This window comes from Globicephala melas, chromosome 20, assembly GCF_963455315.2.
Source record: "Globicephala melas chromosome 20, mGloMel1.2, whole genome shotgun sequence".
NCBI lineage: Eukaryota > Metazoa > Chordata > Mammalia > Artiodactyla > Delphinidae > Globicephala > Globicephala melas.
The window spans coordinates 13618986-13639143 of NC_083333.1; the positions used below are offsets into that span (position 1 = coordinate 13618986).

General features: G+C 49.8%; 1 protein-coding gene across 7 annotated transcripts in view; it reads right to left on the reverse strand.

Annotated features, from left to right (window-relative positions):
• GAS7 (growth arrest specific 7) overlaps positions 1–20158 on the reverse strand; it is a 200447-nt gene that overhangs the window by 72743 nt on the left and 107546 nt on the right. For 6 of the 7 annotated variants that reach the window (XM_030861414.2, XM_060290881.1, XM_060290879.1 and 3 more), the window contains one exon: positions 7262–7382. In XM_030861414.2, coding sequence (XP_030717274.1) covers positions 7262–7382 — 121 coding nt within the window. Of the gene's footprint in view, positions 1–7261; positions 7383–12831; positions 12993–20158 lie in introns of those variants that run through there. The other variant, XM_060290878.1, reaches the window with a different exon arrangement.

The following is a 20158-nucleotide window of genomic DNA, read 5'->3' on the forward strand; positions in this document are numbered from 1 at the left end:
ACAGCTAAAATAAAAAACATGAACACACACGCACGCACACACGCGCGCGCACACACACACACACCTATTTCAATCAACTGAATGTGCCAAATAAAAGCATCGTTTTAGTCTCACATTTGTTCAACACAGATGGACAGATGAAAACAGACTGATGTTTTTGGGTGCAGAAGTTTCTCAGGGCAACTTTTATTAACTGCTAATTATCAGGGCTGCTCTCTCAAGTATTCCAATTATTTGTAACAAAGAGAAGCTCAAGGAATGCTTTTAAAAAGGGTTCTACTGGAAAACTTATCCAGAAACTCACATTAGCTCCTGCTGTAATAAAGTTAGATGGGAATCTACTCATTTAAAGAAAAATTAAAACCAGAAATCAAGAAAAGTGCCTATTATTTGGTAAATGAATCCAAAAGCTCAAATCCTGGTTTAATCCTCCACGTTTGGCTCACAAACATAATAAAACATTTATACATATGAATTCTTTGTCAAAAGAGCTTAAAAACAGTTCCCAGCTCTCCTGGGTTTCAGTTGATGCTCTCAGAAGATAGTTGTGTTTCCCTTAAAAATAAAAGTTATCTCGGATTGTTTTTGCTACTAATCCATGTACTCAGTTATCCTTATTGCAAATTAAGTCACTGCCCTCCCCCATGCCCATCCTCCTGTATACTGAGGTAAAAAGGAAAAGATTAGAAGACAGGGGATCCAAGCATAGCTTGGTCTTTGAATGGGCAGGTAACTTTAACTGAGTCCCTTTACCCCATGGGGGACTCCCTTCCTCGTGTGTAAAATGAACGGGTTCTATCTGTTAGGCTGGGGATCATCAAACTTTTTCTTTTAAAGGCCGGAGAGTAAACATTTTTGGTTTTGTGAGCTATATGGACCCTACTCAACTCTGCCATCTTTGGGCAATAGCAGCCTTAGGCAATAAGAAAATAAAAGAGGGGCTTCCCTGGTGGTGCAGTGGTTAAGAGTCCACCTGCCAATGCAGGGGACGTGGGTTCGAGCCCTGGTCCGGGAAGATCCCACATGCTGCAGAGCAACTAAGCCCCTGTGCCACAACTACTGAGCCTGTGCTCTAGAGCCCACGAGCCAGAACTACTGAGGCTGCGCTCTGGAGCCCGCACGCCTAGAGCCCGTGCTCTGCAGCAGGAGAAGCCACGGCAATGAGAAGCCCACGCACCGCAACGAAGAGTAGCCCCCGCTCACCACAACGAGACCCGCACAGCAACAAAGACCCAACGCAGCCAAAAATTAAAATAAATATATATTAAAAAAAAAAGAAAAGAAAAGAGCACGCCTGTGTTCCAATTAAACTCTATTTACAGAAACAGGCTGCAAGCTGAATTTGGCCCAAGGGCTGTAGACTGCCAACTGCTGTGTTCAATGATTTGTAAGGTTCCCCCTAGGATGACTGAGTAAAAGTCATCGGCCACCGAAACCCTGTAAATAATCAAGTCATCAAGGCCTGACAGCGGAGAGAGATGTACAGCCCAGCACACAGTGGGACAGGAGCCTCCAGGCTGGGACAGACATTGGGCTCTTCCTCACATTTCCATCGACTGCCTCCTCCTATTTTGGTGGGTACCTCACCCACGCTCCACTGACCATCGCCTTGGGCTTGGCTGAAGCATCACTCTGTGGGCGTGGAATAAGGCTTTCCAAGAGGCTGCTGGGGGTCAGATGCTACACCCCAAAGTGGGGGGAAATGGCTCTCCAAGCAGAGAAGCGTGGCCAGTGGGAAACAGGAGATGAGAAGGAGGGGAGCAGATAAAACACCTCTGCTCTCCCGTGGACTACTCAAAGGCATGACTCCTCTCTGCAAACCTGGTTCCAGAGAAGCGAACACACTTGCTGAGCAACCCGCTGGCTGTCAGTTCACTGTCAAGGCTAGCCAGCATCTTCCTTTGCCTCTCTTCCCCCCTCACCCACCCTCACCATTCTGGGCTTATACCTCCCAAATAAGGTGTTAACACTTAATCCTTGCCTCAGGCTCTGCTTTCTCGGGGAAACAGGACTAAGGCACCCTCTTCAAATGATCCTCTTTCTTTAGAAATGAAAGACAGATAAATGAAACTATCAGATTTAAAGTATATAAAGATTAATCTATGTAAGAGATAAAATACTGACTCATACACTAAGCAAAACTAAGCTTGGCCTTCGTTACTGGCTTGAAATATCCCTTCGAGGTCCAAATAGTAAAAATATATCTTAAATAATATCTAAAAAGCCAGCATCTCTCCAAAAAGAAGACCTGAATATCTCTGACCCTGTTAAGTGATTAAATGTGCATATCTGGGCTTCCAATGATAAACGGAACAAAACAACTTTGTGCTGTTTTCTTGAAATGCAGTTATTTGTTATGCAAATAAGAGGTCCCGCTTAACACTAGCTTAGGTCCCTGAATAGGCTGGCTACTGATAATAGCTCAATAACCAGAAACTAAACACACTCTCATTTTTGGCAATAGAGTCAACTTTGGGTAGAACGGAGCACTGCAGCACAAGCAATTTCCTGATACCAGAACCCTGGGGCCTGAGCTCAGTACCACCCTGCCCGACAAAATGCCCCGGAGAGCCATAAACCGTGAGGAGATAAGGGGAGATGGGTGGGAGGAAGATGCCTCCCAAAGTCTCATGCTCTGATGGCCTTGCTGAGTTTCTACGAAAACAAGAGTGTCATTGCATTAACTTACCCAACAAAATTTGCTGCGAGCCATCTGGCCCAACGCCACTTATTAGATAATGTGTGCTTTCCCCAAAGACTTGCAATATCCCCTCCCCCACCATAAATCTGACCTGTATTTCAGTCCGTCTTGACAATCTTTTCTCCTTTGCCATTCAGGACATTGCCTGCTCCTGGAAGCCTCACATCTCTGACGATCCTGTCCGAGCCCCCTCTGCCCCTCCCTTAAGCGTAGTTCTGCAGGGCTCTCTTTCCCCTGGAGGCTTGCCCTGGGTGACCTCCTGCACGCTCCTGATTTCAGTTCTCTGCCGATGAAATGCAAGTTCTGGGCCGCTACCTGGGCTTGTGCAGGTCGGTCCCTGTACAACGGAGTCAGACCAAGGGACAAGTGGGGGTGTAACCCAGCCTGCTCTCTGCCCACCATGCCGTGCACCCACACAGCTCCCCAGCGCCTCATCTTTAGCCCAGATGACGACCCCTGAGTCACAGACCCATCCGTCCAACATACACTGCCCATCTCTCCCTGAATGTTCCCCAAGGAACGGTATGCTCAATGTGGAATCATCTTCTTTCTTCCAAAGCCATTCCTCCCAAGTTCCCTGTTCTCACTGAACAGCTCCGGCACACAAGGCAGAAAAGGAATCTGTGCGTTCTTCTTTCCTGGACCTGCCACACCCCGTCTGACAGATCGTATCTCCTCCTCTCCGGCCACACTACAGACACGGAGCTGACCTCATTACTTCTCTTCTCATTGAGCCTGTCAGGTTCCTGCTCACCATCCTATAACCCATCACTCTGCTGCACGAGCAATATCGCCGCAATATTCTGAGGATGTCAAGCCAGCGCTTCCATCGCTTTCCACGCCCACAGGGCAAAGCCCCAACTCTTCACGGTGCCCCATTGGGGTCTTTAGTGGATCAGACCCCCAAGTCCCCCCCTCTCTGTTCCTCACCCACGCCAGCCACATCAGCCTTCCCCCTGCTGCCTCCCCTCTGCTCCTGCTGCCACTGCAGCTGAAAACGCCCAAGGCAAGGACCCCGCATCCCTGCTCTCAAATACCTGTCTGACACCCAGATAAAGCTGGCGACCCCCTTCCTTGGGCCTGCAGGTTTCCACGTTAACACCCGAAACACTCATTGGCTTCCGTGTTTCTGACTCCATCACACCTGCAGTCGCTGAAGGCGGAGATGGCCTCTGGTTTGATTTTGTACCCCACAGCCCAGCACAGCAGCCCTGTAACAGTCCCCATGCAGAAAATCCTAAACGGATTTGAAAATAAGCAGATGAGCCAGAGCAGGGTAATACAAATGTAAATTGGGCTTTAAACTCCTTGCATTTGTACATGGTGTAAAAACGGGGACAGCACGTCTATGGTACCCCAGCGCCCTCTGCAAAAGCAGCGATTAGGGATTAAGGGAGACCAGGAGAGCTTGGAAGCAAGGTGGACAGACAGAAAGAAGAAGAAAGAAACGGCTCACGGTGCCTGCGAGAAGGGGTCTGCTTCCTGGACAGTGGCGAGCGATTCTGGCCAGAGTCCCAGGGCAGCAGAGATCCAAGAGTTGGGGCGGAAAGGTGGGTGCAGCTGGCCCGGCTGTGAGGAGACACATGCTTCCAGGAGTCAGGGGTCAGATAAACGTGGGTGTGAGAAGAGCGAGAGGCTGCTCTGATAAGCACCTTCCTGCAGAAAGGCAGTCAGATTAAAAAATTTACAAAGCAGTCCAGCAGCCAAACAAAATGGGGCTAAGATTCCAGAGGAGAATCAGAAAGATATCTGGTCTTCCTAGTGCCTTAAAACTAAAAAGCAAAATCTTTAACGTGATGTTCAGGGTCTGCATGATCCCTCCAAACATGACCGATATTGTTGTCATGCTTCTCATCTCAGCTGAAGGGAACCTCCTCCTCCAGGAAGTCTCCCCTGACCTCCCAGGGTCTCTCTGGGACATGCTCTCAAAACACTGTGGACTCCTCCTTCACAGCCCTGCTCTCGACTGCAATCAAATATGGACTCATTTAAAATCTGCTTCTGGGAATTCCCTGATGGTCCAGTGGTTTGGACTTGGCGCTTTCACTGTCAGGGCCCAGGTTTGATCCCTGGTCAGGGAACTAAGATCCTGCAAGCTGGATCAAAAGTTTAAAATATGGCCAAAAACATAAAAGTACAGCCAAAAATAAAAATAAATAAAATAAAATCTGCTTCCATTAGTAGAAGCTAAGTACTTTGAGGGCTGAGGCTCCTTCTTTTTTATTATTATATCCTCAGCATCCAACACTCTGCCTGGAACATACGTGAGGCCCAACACGTGTTTGTTGACTGAACAATTCAATCAACCAGATGAAGAATGAATTAAACAACGAATGAATAAAACTGGCATGTGTCTAGCGCCCTGTAGGATATTCATCAGCATCCCTGGCCTCTACTCACTAGATGCCAGTATATTCCCCAGTTGGAACAATCAAAATTCTTTTCAGACTTGCCCCCTGGTGAGCAAAATTGTCCCTATTGAGAACCACTGTTATACTGGATTGTTGAGTAGGCGAAGTAAAATTATTTATGGGTAATTTAAAGCATTTTGACATATAATATATATACAGTAAATGTAATTGTTTGATTATTGATTAAAAAAAAAAAAAGCTGGCATGTGTCTAGAATGCGAGACCAAGGAGCCAGGAATACAGCAACCAATATGGCCCATGGGCCAACACATGCATGTCATCATAGAGCTCGGGAACTCCTTAACTAAGATCGACTTTTACATTTTTTTTTTTTTTTTTTCCAGTACGCGGGCCTCTCACTGTTGTGGCCTCTCCCGTTGCGGAGCACAGGCTCCGGATGCGCAGGCTCAGCGGCCATGGCGCACGGGCCCAGCCACTCCGCGGCATGTGGGATCCTCCCGGACCGGGGCACGAACCCGTGTCCCCTACATCGGCAGGCGGACTCTCAACCACTGTGCCACCAGGGAAGCCCGACTTTTACATTTTTAAATGGCTGAAAAAAGAACCCTATTCTTTGACATGCAAGTTATTGGAAATTCACACTGCCTGGTAACATAAAATGGGATTTAACTATCCCCTTACTAAAGAGAGGGCTAGTTAAATGATTGAGAGCATATACTAGCAACGGACTGTTTGTTACACGGCTATTTTTAAAAGATCAGTTAGATTTTAGAAAGCTACTTTTACCCTTCTGCCCCTTTGCAACAGAGTGGCTAATTCAGGACAAGAATGGAGCCGAATTCTTGATGATCTCAGGATCATTTGGTCCAACTTCCGCATTTTACAGATGGGGCACTGCCCATAAACACACTCACCTCCGAAACTTCAAAGTCTGGTAACAGTACAAAGCTGCTCTGTGCTTATTGTGAGGAAGCTTCTGATTAGAATGGTCAGAAATAGTTCTGCTTCCCTTTTCCTAGAAACCCCTGGTTACCTCTTCAACTAGAACACCCCTCCTTGAGCGGAAGGCCAGGTTGCCAGGCAATATAAACAAACCAGACGCCCCAAGTGGCAGCTGTCAGCTGCCTTCTCTGTTGCTTCCTCTAGACAGCAGCTGGCTCTCCTGTCACCAGTTCCCCACCCCGCTCCCGCCAAGTGCAGGTTCATAAACATAGACCATATCAATGGTGCTGTCGGGAGGGAGGAGGTAGCCGTAAGTCAGGTAGGCACAGATGGGGGAAGTGAGGTGCCGAAATCCTACCCGAATCCACGTTCTGCCTTGGCACACACATCTGTGATTCCCACCAGATCTAACTTTCTGTGTTTCCATCCTCTCCGTTCTCTGGTGGCAGTTTCCCTGGGGTCAAGAGACAGAGCTGATGGCTGGCTTTGCTCTGCCCAGCCCGAGACCACAGCCTGTACACTGCTCTGTCCACCTCGTTATAGATGCCGCCACTCCTTCTTGTATGACCCTGCTCCAGCCTTCCTGCAGGTCATCCTACAGCCTACGTGCTAGGATCCTGGAGTTGTTGTGAAGGCTCAGGCGGCCTACAATAATCGGAGGCAAAGAGCTGTGGTCCTGACCCAACTCAGAAATGCACAGGGAACCTCTAATTACCGGTTAGAATAAATAATCCATAACTAGCCCCAGAATTTCCCAGAAAACATCCTAAGAAACTCCAGCCAGTGAGATACTTCAGGGAAGAGAGAGCGACGTTGTGATGTAATTAGGGAAACCCCACTCTCATAACCCTTGTTTGGGTATCAATCAGCGCATTCCAAGTTCCAAGAAATCACGCAGTAGCGTAACCTGTTTGATTTGATTTAAACCAGCTGTGGACCGCAGACCCTCTGGCGATCTCAGTTTGGAAAACACAGCCCCAGACCATGAGGCTGGGTTCCACAAAGATGCCGGGTGGTTGTGAGGTGCCAAGGATGACCCCAACTTTGAAGGGCAGCTTTCCCCACCCAGGCTCAGCCCCCTGCCACCCAGCCCTGTGAAGAAGGCAAGATTCCCCTGCAGCCTCTGAGGTAGATTTTGGGAGGAAAAGTCTAAAGCCCAGGAGGTGAAGGAAGGAGGAGAGAACCACCCCTCCAAACGGACAGGACCCCGGGGCTGGCGCAGGACGCTGCCCAGAGCGGGACTCACCATTGGTGGCCGTGTTGACATAGTAGCGCCGGCCCTGAGGGGACAAGTAGCTCTGCCAGCCTGGTGGAAGGACAACGGTCTGGCTTTCCTCTCCCGGTGGAGGGGGGACCATTCCCGGCTTCTGTGGAGGAAGACAGAGAAGGTCACACACATGTGGCATTTTTGCAACTGTCTTTCGACCAGGAAGTCAGAGGCAGATGGAGTCTCCCTGGAGTGGCTCGACACTGGCGGGGGCGTGTGGCCCACGGGCCTCCCTGGGGGAGGTTACGGGCTGCAGGTGTGATGTCGGGGATTGCCTGAGCGTGAGGTGTGAGCAGCCCTTGATTTTCAGAACCACCGCAGAAGGGACAGCACCCCCCAGAGGACGGGGGAGGTGCCCATCAGTTAACACAAGAGCTGGGCTTTCTCCTCCCGGGCCCCCAGAAAACCACTCACAGGGTCGCTACACCTGCCTGGAGGAGGCGGGTCACTCTCCAGCTCCCACTGTGGAATCTGAAAATCCTCAGGACCACCAAATACAGCAGCAGACAAGGCCCAGGGCCTGCTGTGGGAACTGACCAGGAGTAATGAATGCAAGTCTCAGCAGAGCGAGATGTTCAACCTTCCATAATAAAGCCAGGAATCAATGACGATCTAGGTGGGGTTTTTCTAGTCAAGTGTCCAAATCACTCTCGCAAAGAGAGCTGGGAATCTGAGTCGAAACAGACTTCCTTTCTATCGTACGCACTGATGTGCGGTTTAATTCTTTAAACTATGCACGGCAGTACTTTGAGAAAAAAAATCAGAGAAAAAGCATAGAACAGAAAAACAAGATGCAGACACAAAGGCTACAACAGAGGCGATCTGTGGTGGTGGGGTTCTGGGGAATTTTTATTCTTTTCTTTCTGCTTCTCTCTCTCATCTAAATTTTCTTCAATAAACACAAAAGCAAAAGTTGTTAGCTAAAGAACATTGAAAAATAAGAAGGTCCAAGTTAGCCCGTCATACAATTGCTGTTCCTTGTGAAGAAAGTAAATTGACTAAAATCAGAATTCCAGCCACACGAGGAGAGGTGCTGTGAACTTCTTAACAAAGCTGGACCCTGTTCAGACATATTAAACCGCGTCAGCTCCTAAGTGCCCTCAGCATCCCCCAGCCATGCCCACGGAGGCAGGTTCTGATCACTGATGACCACCGCTTAGGAAGATAAGAGATTGAAAGTGAGCAGTAGAGACACACAGCTCCCAGACTCCTCTCAGCTTTTCTGAAGCTGCAAAGCCACGTGCTTCTGCTTCCTGCGGTGCCCTGCACACCCTCAGCGGGATGGGATCAATCCTAGCTTCTCCTGGGACTTCGGTAAACACAGTCACCCTATGGCCCTCTGAGTAACGGCGGTGTATGTTTCATTATGAATTTTCACAATTTAACCAAAAGCTTTCCCCCACGCCCCGATCGCTTCTGTCTCCCACACCTGTTAGCTTACGGCTCCTCTCTGATTCCGTGCGCTGGCTTCTAAAAGAACTACCAGGGGCCAGAGAGCAGCCAGGAGGCCTCCTCACCAGCAGAGCATGTCCACTGAGCCCAGGCACACCGCTGTGCACGTTTACCTAGGCGTCCAGACACTGCTCCGGCCTCTTGCAGACTGGAAGGCGGTCGAAACACATGCAAGCCCTGTGCTGAGTACAGTGTCTGTGTGCATAACATATCCCACAGGCAGGAGACAGACATTCTGGCTGAGCGGAGTTGGGAGTAAAATACGAGCGGGGAGCTCAGGAGGTTGGCTGAAGAGAGGAACATTCTATCAATAGAACCAGGTTGCTTCTGCTTGAGTTCAGGTAACTTAGAGCATCCAAGAAGGGAAGGCCAGATTTCAGCTTGTCTAAATAACCTGGTAAGAAATGAGACATTGTTAAGAGGTATTAACCAAGGCTCAGAGACGGACGTGGCCAGAAAGAGGTTGCAGAGGAGAGAGGGACCCGGAAGCACCGTGAAAACCAGCCCGCCTCAGGCTCACTCAATCCTGACACGGCCCCTGAGCTGCCACGTGACCTGGGGAAGTGACTCAACCCGCTGTGTCTATTGCCACATCTGTGAAACATCAGCCCAGTTGTGGCAGATGCCGTGGAGATTAATAACAAACTGGCCACCTAGGACAGTGCCTGTCACCAGTTGTGCCCAATGGGCGTTCCCAGCGGAATGGGGGCCGTTCAAGGCGGAGCAAGACCAGGCTTCACACAGCCTCTGCCCCCCATAACGTGAAGTTCAGGGTCACACACCCGGCCTCCGCCCCACCTGCCCCATCACTGCGGCTGAAATGTCCCCGTTAACAGTCCCTCCTCTGAGGTTTCTGTTTCCAGGACTCCTCAGCTTAGAAGGCAAACACAGACCCTGCAGGGGAGGCCACTGGGTCACGATGCCGACTCACATACTCTGGTGAAAAGACCTCTCCTTAGCTGGGCTGGTGGAGAGCGTGGACCGAACCTTCCGCCCCTCTGGGTCCCCCTTGTGAAATAGCACCAGTGACATCTGTCCTGTCTCCACAGCTGCATGGTGCTCTTCTCTTTAGAATGACTGGTTAACCTGCCTAACTCTGTAGGGTCAGAAGAAGCCCGGGTTTCCGTCTGAGGACACTGATGGCCAGGTAGGGGCCACGATGGCTCTGAGGTCTCCCCCGTCCGGGAAACGCAGGACCCTTTGGAAGGTACCTGGGGGAGGCATCCCTGATGCTGAGCCCAGAAGGGCCAAGAGGTGCTGAAAGAGGGGAGGGGGGCACCCGGGCCAACTCAGCCAATTTCCTAATTTGGCCAACGTGGCAAAGAGGTCTCCACATCCCCTCCAGCATGGCCACGGGGCCCCGCTCTGCCCACCATCTGACTGTGTTCTGCCTCCGCCCTGCCCCCCAGGCAGCCACAGTCCCCTTGTTTTCTCCCCTCTTCCAGAAAGAAGTTCCTCCCGTTGGCTGGCCTGTAGTAAGTCAGGAGTCAAAGACACGTGGACAGGGACTTCCCTGGTGGTCCAGTGGTTAAGACTCCGCGCTCCCAATGCAGGGGGCCCGGGTTCAATCCCTGGTCAGGGAACTAGATCCCACATGCATGACACAACTAAGAGCCCACATGAGGCAATGAAGATCCCACGTGCCGCATCTAAGACCCAGAGCAGCCAACTAAATAAATAAATATTAAAAAAAAAAAAGACGTGCAGACAGCTGGCTACATCCCCAAGAGAACTGAAAACAACACTCCAACACAGAATTGGTACGCACATGTTCACAGCAGCATTATCTACAATTACCGACAGGTAGAAACAACCCAAGTGTCCGTCAACTGCTGAACGGACCAACGAAATGTGGTGTGTCCATAAAAAGGAATATTCAGCCATGCAAAGGAATGAAGTACTGATACACACTACAACACAGATGAACCCTGAAATCATGCTGCATGAGGTAAGCTGGACACAAAACCCCACCACATATCGTACAAGCTCACTGATGTGAAACATCCAGGACAGAAAAGTCCGTAGAGACGGAAAGCAGATTCGTGGTTGCCAGGGGCTGGAGGGAGGGGGAAATGGGGACAGGGATTCCTTTTTGGGGTGATGAGAATGTTCTGGAACTAGACAGTGGTGATGGTTGCACAAAACTGTGAAGGTATAAATGTCACTGACGGTAAATTTTATGTTAGGTGTATTTTCACACACACACACACACACACACACACACACACACACACACACACACACACACACACACACACACACACACACACACACACACACACACACACACACACACACACACACACACACACACACACACACACTTGGCCTTCCCACCTGCGGGCCCTCATCTAAGAGGCCCAAACCACCACCATTACCTCATTCCTCGTGGTCATGGAGGGGCAGGCCTCCTGGGAGAGCTGCCCCACAGCCAACAAGAGGATTCAGCGTGAGTAACTACCCAGTAATTAAGGTCTCTGCCAAACCTATTCTTCTAATTAGTTTCCTTCCAACTTAAATCCTTCCCTTGCCTTCCCTCGTCCTGTGGCTTCTCCCCTTCCATTTCAGCAGCTCTTTCCCATGGGAATAGGAACTAGAAGCAGGGGTGAGGGGTGAGGTTGGGGGCCCCACCTACAATGAACATGAGCTGAAGGAGTGTGAATCGGGGGAGATGAAGCCAGTTTCTTCCAACTAAGAAATTCTTAACCTCATGCACAGGACTGCTTTGTGGGAATGAGAAAATGCTGCCTCTTCCCCAGATGGGCCAGACCCGAGTGCAAGGCTGGGTTTCAGCTGTCCCTGACTCCCCGCCCCCCCAATCTGGGTCCCCTTGTTGAGTAAACAACCTCTTCAACTGTATATGACAGCCCATCCTCTGAGAATCTAAAGAAAACTATGGCTCTTCTGCCCCCAAAATGGAGGCACGTGTGCACCTACTCACTCACCCTATCTCCTATGGAACATCGAGAATTTCTAGACCACTTCAGAACCCTAGTCTAGCAGGTCCTCAAGAAACATCTGAGCTCAGATCCCATTTGCGCTCATTGATAATGACTTTCACCAAATGTTTACAGTGCACCAAGGACTGGGCCAGGTGCTTCACAAACTCGTCTCTAATCATTACCACAAGCCTGCCACAGAGATGCCATTTTTTTTCCCATTTTAAAAGGAGGAATCTGAGACTCACAGAGTTTAATATCTCACCCAACACTGCACAGTTAATTAATTGGTGAAACCAGTTAAAAATATTAGCTTTGTTTCTACCCAGTTACCCAAATCCTAGTTACCCTCAGCTCATCTCTCCCCAGCTGTCTGTGATCAGCTCTGTATCTTCACCTGGACCACCTGACATCCCAGCACCCGGGCAAGGAGGATGGCAACTCAGGTCTGCTTCTCCTGCCTGTCTCACGGTCTCCAAACGAGCATATGCCTTCCCAGGAGACGTGCAGAAATATCACCACCCACGTCCAACCAGTCACGTTCCCCGTCTGTGGGCTGACTTCCTTGTCTCCCTACATAGAACAACACAACCAAAGAAATTTTCCTCTTAATGATGGCTACTGATCCCCTCCTCGGAGGGGGAAAATAAGAGCAGACAAAGGGAAGTCACCTAGAGATTAAACACAAATCCCCCTACCGTGGTGTTTCTCAAAGTGTGGTCCCTGGGACACCCCGTCCGTCACCAGCGATGTGGGTTAAAGTGCAGATTCCGGGGCTCTGACTCCACAATCAACCTTGAGCCTAGAAAGCTGCTTTTTAACATGTACCCTTAAATCTCATGCTCAATGAACTCAGAAGAGATGGTCTGCAGCTTTCTTTAGAAGGAGGGATGGAGAGAAAACATCACTTCTGAGATCAAAACTGGGAACAGAAAATTAATAATGTATAAAAAGACAGTGTTTGGCTGCCTTACTTATAAAGAAGACACTCCTGTCCCGTAGCCCAGACCCTTCAGATAGACTATTCTAAGAGATCTTATCTTGCCTCTGTAGCCTCCAGGCAGTACGAACCCCACACTCAGACGCCCCCCAGTTTCTTCAAGTTCAACCCAGGACTCCTTGCCCCTTAGGAGACTTCCGGAAGCACCTGGTTCTTACCTTTCCGCAGGTGTGAGCAAACGGTACTTGCCGGTGGTAATGGGGGGCCGTCAGACACTTGATTTTGCAGCCGGATCGGACGGTTTTAAGGTCCCCCCATTCCGCGTCTTCTCACACCCCAAACCCAGAAGCAATAGGAGCGCTAAAGAAAGGCATTGCCACGGCCCTCACAGCCCCCCTCCCCCACACCCAGATCTATATATAACAGCGCTGAAGTTGTCAGCCTAACGAGCCACTTTCTGGCAGACCCGTTGCCATGGCAATGACTGCTAATGAGTCCGGTGCCGTGACTGGCAGCGCCTGAAGGCATCTCCATAAAGAACTCGCCAGCAAGTTCTCCCTTCCCAAGGACACAGCCAGCTGGGACACCGGGGAGCAGCCAGGGCGTGGCCAGGTGTGCCTGGGAGCCATCAGCCCCAGGGAACCAGTTTGTTACAGATGCGCGCTGAGCAGTCCCCGACCCGGAGGCCAATAGGGACAGGGTTGCAAGGGCGCCACCAAGAAGCCCAAGACCTGGGGCTTCCCTGGTGGCGCAGTGGTTAAGAATCCGCCTGCCAATGCAGGGGACACGGGTTCGAGCCCTGGTCCGGGAAGATCCCACATGCCGCGGAGCAACTAAGCCCGTGCGCCACTACTACTGAGCCTGTGCTCTAGAGCCCGCGAGCCACAACTACTGAAGCCCGTGTGCCACAACTACTGAGACCACCTGCCACAACTACTGAAGCCCGCACACCTAGAGCCCGTGCTTCACAACAAGAGAAGCCACCACAATGAGAAGCCCGTGTACCTCAACAAAGGGTAGCCCCAGCTCGCCTCAACTAGAGATAAGCCTAAAATGAAGACTCAACGCAGCCAAAAATAAATAAACTTAAGACAAACAAAGAAACAAAAGAGCAAAAAAAAAGAAGCCCAAGACCCAGCGGGGCTGGAGACTGGAGAGTCACGTCCACCCTACACCTTTCTGCGGACACCTGTTCAGGGTGGAGAGATTCCCAGACAGAGCTGGGAAGAGCTACCCAAGGAAAGATCATCTCTGGCTACAGGGTAAGAGAGAAGGCATGAAGCCGGGCCCCACTTCCCACACCGATGCCGCCAGCCTCAGGGTCTGTGTCCACAAGAATACTGAGCACTTCTCCTCTGTCTCACAGGTGAAAGTATTGTTCTCTGTGGCTCTGGCAGCCTTTCTATCCATGGAGAGTGACTGAGAGAAAATAGCTGGGGAGGAAGGAGGGGACCCATGACAACAGCACAGTGCATTCTGGGAAATGTAGTCCTCCCAAGTAGTTTCATAGGCTGGTAGGAAGAGGATGGGCATTGACAGCATCTTCATGTTCTTCTAGGGGTGAGAGATTTGGAGACCCAGCCACAAGGCAGAGGAAGAGGAGGGGGAGGAGGAGGGGCCACACAACAGAGAAGCAGCGTGTAAGATTCAGGAAGGCAAGGCCATGTCCATCTTGTTCTTAGTCTCAGCTCAGTACCCAGAATACTGGATAGATGGATGCATGGATGGAAACTGGGAATTGTAATAGAAACTGGGCTTCAAACAGATTTGAGAGGCTATTTCCCCAAACAAGTAAACAGAGAATGGCTGTCCAAGCAATGCATGTACCCCACCTGTGAACAAATCCCAGCTCTTCATGGACTGACTGAACGGACTGTTCAACTTTGAGTACAGGGAGGTGGGGGACACAAGATAATACAGTGTTTCTTGAAGTGCAGAAATTAAATTGAGGAACAGCATCCAGACGCCTCAGGAGCAGCACAAACGTCTACTCATGAGCTCATCTGGTCTCCAGAAGAAAAATTCCAGGAAACCATTTAGCAACCTCAAAAGAGGACAGGAAGATACAGCATCTATTATACAAACGCCAAAGTCATAACGAGAGAACGAACTAATGGAAAAAAGGCAAGCTGGTTTAAAAAAATGATATAAAAAAAGGACAGGATGTGCTCAAAACTGTAGGGAAATTTAAAAGGTAGTGATAAAAGGAATATCCACATTGGTTGCAATAGAATATAAAATCAGTATTGTAGCAAGAAAAAAAAAGTCAGTTATGTACAAAACAAACTGAAGAATTTTTTTCCCAGAATGCAAAGGAAATGGGAAAACATGAAAACGGAATCGACAGAAGAGATGCTAGGTGTTCCTGAAGAAGAAACTAGAACAAAAGCCGTAGCAGAAAAGAAACTATAAACATAGGTTGATTGGGGGGGGCCCCAGGGAAGAAAACTTCCCTCAGCTCGTAGAGACACAAAGGAAGGTCCCGCACTGCTCCAGGCAAAATGGGTTTTAAAAGCCCAACAACAAGCTGACACCCTCTAACAATACATTTACACAGCAAAGAAAGGATAAAGTCCTACAACCCTTTAAGTGGGAGGAGGGTGTCTCTGATAAAGGAGCATAAATGAAGCTGCTCTTGGCTCTTCTGTGACCACATTTCCAAAGACACCCCTGGACCGCTAGGCAGAAAATGCTAAGCCCATTCTATGTGGCCACAGCTGTCTTTCATGAGTGAAATCGATCGAAATACACCGCTCTACGGACAAGGGTTCAGGATATTTACCAATCAAGTGCTTGAAAGATGTACTCCAACTGCCTGAAAGATTAAAACAATTACAGGTGAAGAATGAAGGCCTCGAGGTAAAAAGGACCAGGGCTGAACACTGAAAGCAGCTTATAAAAAATGTGTAAATAATCATCGTAAACCTAGTTACAGAACATGTGTAAGGATGACTATTCTCAATACATAGTGTAAAAAAAAAAAAAAAAAAAAAAACCCAGATCAAAAATTCCAGAAAATACTAGAAAAGATCAGGAGGTAGGAGAAAAAAATTGTGGACACCGAGAGAAAGGAAGCAGAATCCCACTCTCCCTTCCCATCCTGATAAAGAAAGTCCCCTTCTTCCTCTCCTCCCTCCTGCCAAGACTTTCAGGTACCTGCGCAATTCGCTACCATCCTCTGGCATCTGGTATTTGCCCTCCTCTATTTTCTAGAGAAGGACGGGTTTCCAGCCAGAGGGACCACGGCAGAAGGGAAGGGTCCCTGGAGACCACAAACCTTCTTCCACAGGGAGCCCTGAGCCCTGAAATCCATGAAGGCGGACAGGGTGGGCCCAAAGCACTTTGCTGGATGAGGGAAAGCTCAGGAACCCAGGGCTTCTAGAAGATCTCATTTGTTCCTCTGTTTGCCTTTGGAAGCCCTCAAAGCCAGAGCCGGGCTCAGCACTCAGAGAAGACTGTCACTGCTGCCCAGCCTGAGTCTGAGCTTTTCTGCTTCCCTTGATCCACTCTGGTTGGACCCCGTGTGAAAGGGGGTCAAACCATAAGGCTCACCTCTAGCTTTTACCAGTCAGGAGCCACAGAGCCGCAGGATGTCTTTCTCCCTTCCACTTCTCTACGTGCAGAGTTTCTCAGTAAATGTGACCGACTCGTCAGAGGTTTTGCCAGAACCCTCCATGAGTATACTCACACCCCTCTTACTGAAATCACCTGGTTGGCAGGGCTGCTTCTCTGAGTCCATTTTATTTTATTTTATTGCACCACATTTACTTTTTTTTTAAAATAATTTTTTACTGAAGTATAGTTGATTTACAATGTTGTGTCTTTGAGTCCATTTTAAAGGAAATTTCCGAACCAGGCTCTAATCACTTAAATGCAAAAGCCCCCAGGACTCTTCTAAACCTGATACCCAAGTGTCCTCAGGCCTCATTGCTCAGAGTAGGTAGATGAATGGATGGATGGATGGATGGATGGATGGATGGATGGATGGATGGATGGATGGATGGATGGGGTAACTTTCACATCCCTCTGGCTGGACTCCCCCGCTTGATCACGCCAGACCTGTACCCACCCCATCCCCAAGAAGCTCCCAGGGTGATATCTACCAGTGGCCAGAGGGTGACGCACCTGGACTCGCCAGCCCCGTTCTCCATTGGCGTCTGCCTTGCTTTTCCTTGCCTGTAGCAGCGACCTTTCGCAATCCCCCCACTGGCTCCAGCACTGTCCTCCATCCATGACGCTGCTAGAGGAAGCCTGGCTGCCACTGGTATCCACTCCGAGAGGTGGACATCAGTGCCATGGGGGTTTTCTCCCGGCACCTACAAAGCCGTCAGCCCTGGGCCTGGAGGCTGAACTGCTTTGAGCACTGCAGGCGTGTCTGGCTCCTGAAGAGTCAGCGAGAGTCCTGGCCACTCTGAATATCCATCAGCAAGCCCCCCAGTGCCTCCCTGGGGGCCAGTCAACTCACTGGGCATGTTTCTTAGGACTGAACAGGCAGAGGACACAGAACAATAAACTCTGTATTTTCTGACCGTGAAAAGGAAGGGAGTGATCTGGTGAACAGGAATTTTGATTAACACAATTACAATGTAGCCCATGCAGGGATACAGGAAGTCAACCCTAGCAGGAAAACTTGCTCAACTGGAAACCACGGGGTCTCCAGCGGGGCAAGGATGGAAGAAAAGCTTTGCAAGTGATACTGCGAATGACAAGAAAGCGTTGGATGAATGAACCCTCCTGGTTCAGAGGCCACTTCATGGCCTTGAAGTGTCTGGGGGCCAAGCAGTAGAGGGTGGAAAGTGGTTTCTACGTGGGCCCGGCACGCATTCCTGCATGGGCCCCACTTCACCAACCCTGGAGGAAAGAGATTTTGTTATTGTTGCACCGTCATACAGATATAAGACAGAAGGGCCAATTAACAGGGTTTAAGAGGAGACAATGCAAGGAACGAGGAACTCTGGATGGCGGGTACTTTTCCTGGTGACACCATCCAGCACGACAGGGATCTGAGAGGTGCGCTCTCTTCAGCAACTCCCGGGAGAATCTCCACATTGACCAAACAGCATAAACATGCCACTGAATATCACAGTCACTCTTGCTGTTTATGAGGTTGGGAGCAGGTACTCAGAGGCCTCATGGCCGTGTTGAGGGCCACGGGGGGAAAGGGGTTCCCGTGGATGTTCCTGAAATACAGAGAACAGCTCCGGGAGTAAGATGGGAAGCCACAGCTGCTTCCCCACCTTGGAGTCTGGAGGGGCTTGGGGAACCCCAGAGAAAGCCTCTAACTTTTGTCCTGTTTCTCAGGTGTGTCTGATCCTGACGCTTCAAAGCTATAAAGGAAGAGGCAGTGAGCTCCCAGCAGCCCGTTCCAACTCCTGGCTTCTGAGCAGGAAAAACCCAAGAGATTCTGCTCACTTGTGATTAACAAAGACATTTTTATTCAGACTCAGCTTCCTGATGGGCTGTTGAGAATGTTGGCTCCCTTCCTCCTACCCCTCCCCTAGCAGATAAAAATAGCAGGGGCTGTTCTGACATCCTACCTCCATCGGGAGTGTCGGCAGAAAGCACAAGGGTCTAGGCTTAAAGAGACTGTGTTCCCAGGCAACGAGCTGTGATTTACGCAGTCCTCTTTGCCTCTCTGGATGTCTGTCTCCTCGTCTATAAAACCAAGGGCTGCCAGCCCTCAAACACTGGGGTGCGGACTTCCCTGGTGGCACAGTGGTTAAGAATCCGCCTGCCAATGCAGGGGACGCGGGTTCGAGCCCTGGTCCGGGAAGATCCCACATGCTGCGGAGCAACTAAGCCTGTGCGCCCCAACTACTGAGCCTGCGCTCTAGAGCCCACGAGCTACAACTACTGAGCCCGCGTGCCACAACTACTGAAGCCCACGTGCCTAGAGCCCGTGCTCCGCAACGAGAAGCCACTGCAATGAGAAGCCCGCGCACCGCAACGAAGAGTAGCCCCTGCTCGCCGCAACTAGAGAAAGCCCGCGCGCAGCAACGAAGATCCAATGCAGCCAAAACTAACTAAATACATTTATATAAAAAAGACCACTGGGGTTCCACAACCTGAGGCACGTCTTTCATAACAGAACCCAAAACTTCCACAAGGGAAATTTCGAGGCATTTAAATGACCAGCGCAAACTTGCAAAAGCAGCTTCTGTATAAAGAGGTGGCAGAAACCTCCTGACGAGGAACATAAACGGTCATGAAACATTACCCTTTTTTTTCCTGCATGATTCCCCCAAACTCTTTTGGGGTCCAGAGAGGAAGCAGTCTGAAACTCTTTTGGTCTAGAGATACCGCTTCATTCACGCCAGACTCAGGATTGGTGGGAAAGACAGCAGTGAAGTGATTAACAAAAATTGTAGATCATTAAGTTTATGCCCAAACCAGGATACTATTATAAAAATTGTGGGCATTAGACCTCAAACCACTGTGGGGAGACTGAACACTGAATTCTCCTCCCTTTTGCTCCAGGCCGCTGCTCTGGCCTCTTTAGGGCTGAAATGTCCCTATTTGTGAGAGGAAGGACTTGGGGTAAAGTTTCACCATGTCCATAGTTGTAAAGGATCTCAAGATACATCCTAGGAGAGGAAAAAAAAGACCAACAAAAAAACGCATCCTAGATTTTCTACAGTAGTTTACCTCCATAATGATTATCAATTATCCTGCCCTAGAAGACGCTTTTTGCAGGACATTTTGAGACTCACTCACCAGAAACACTCTCCCTAGGGAGCTCCTGGTAGGGTGAAGACCCCTCTAGATGATTCCGGGTCCAATTTCCCTTTGCAGAGGAAAAAGGCTGGGAATAAGAGAGTTTTGCCAACACTTGGTATTGGGAGGGGAAAAAGAAACTTGGCCTTTCTTTAGTATTAAGGTGCAAAACCCCCAAATGCCTATGCCATTCCTGGCACTTACAGAAGTTGTTATGACTCTGAAGAAAACCCCATAATCAAATTTCCCAAGCATTCTGTTCTGTTCGCAATGGATTTAAGAAGCTCAGAAGTGAGGTAGGGCGTTGAAAGTTGCTAGCCCGGGGAAGTCAGAGGCTTGGGTACCTCATGGAAAGCAGCCTGCCCGCCAGAAAGGAACTTCAAAGACAGGTGACACAGCTGTTGTCCACAGCTGCTCCAGGACTAAAAGCAGGCTTCCTCGTGGGGAGTGGGTACCGTTTTAAAGGGAGGCAGACTAGAGCTCGCTAGGGCACAAAGATGGGTGTCTCTGACGGCCAGTCTCTGGCCGAGATCCAGCTGATCCAGCTTTACGGATGCTACTCGCAGGCCTGCAGGCACCACAAGAAACCCGGGGCGGCCAGTCTTCTCACCATGGAGACGCATTCCAGTTACTCTGCAGTGCCAACGGCCTGGGCTCCCCGTGATTCCAATCAAAGACTTCTGACTCTGCGAGCTGGTTCCCAGAGATCCCTAGTTGGCTCTGAACCATGAACACCGGAGGGAGATTAAGGCTAAGAGGGGCTGGTGCTGTTTCTATGAGTCAGAAGGGGTGCGATTCTGACCAACCCAAGTCAGCTGCCCTTTCTGGAGC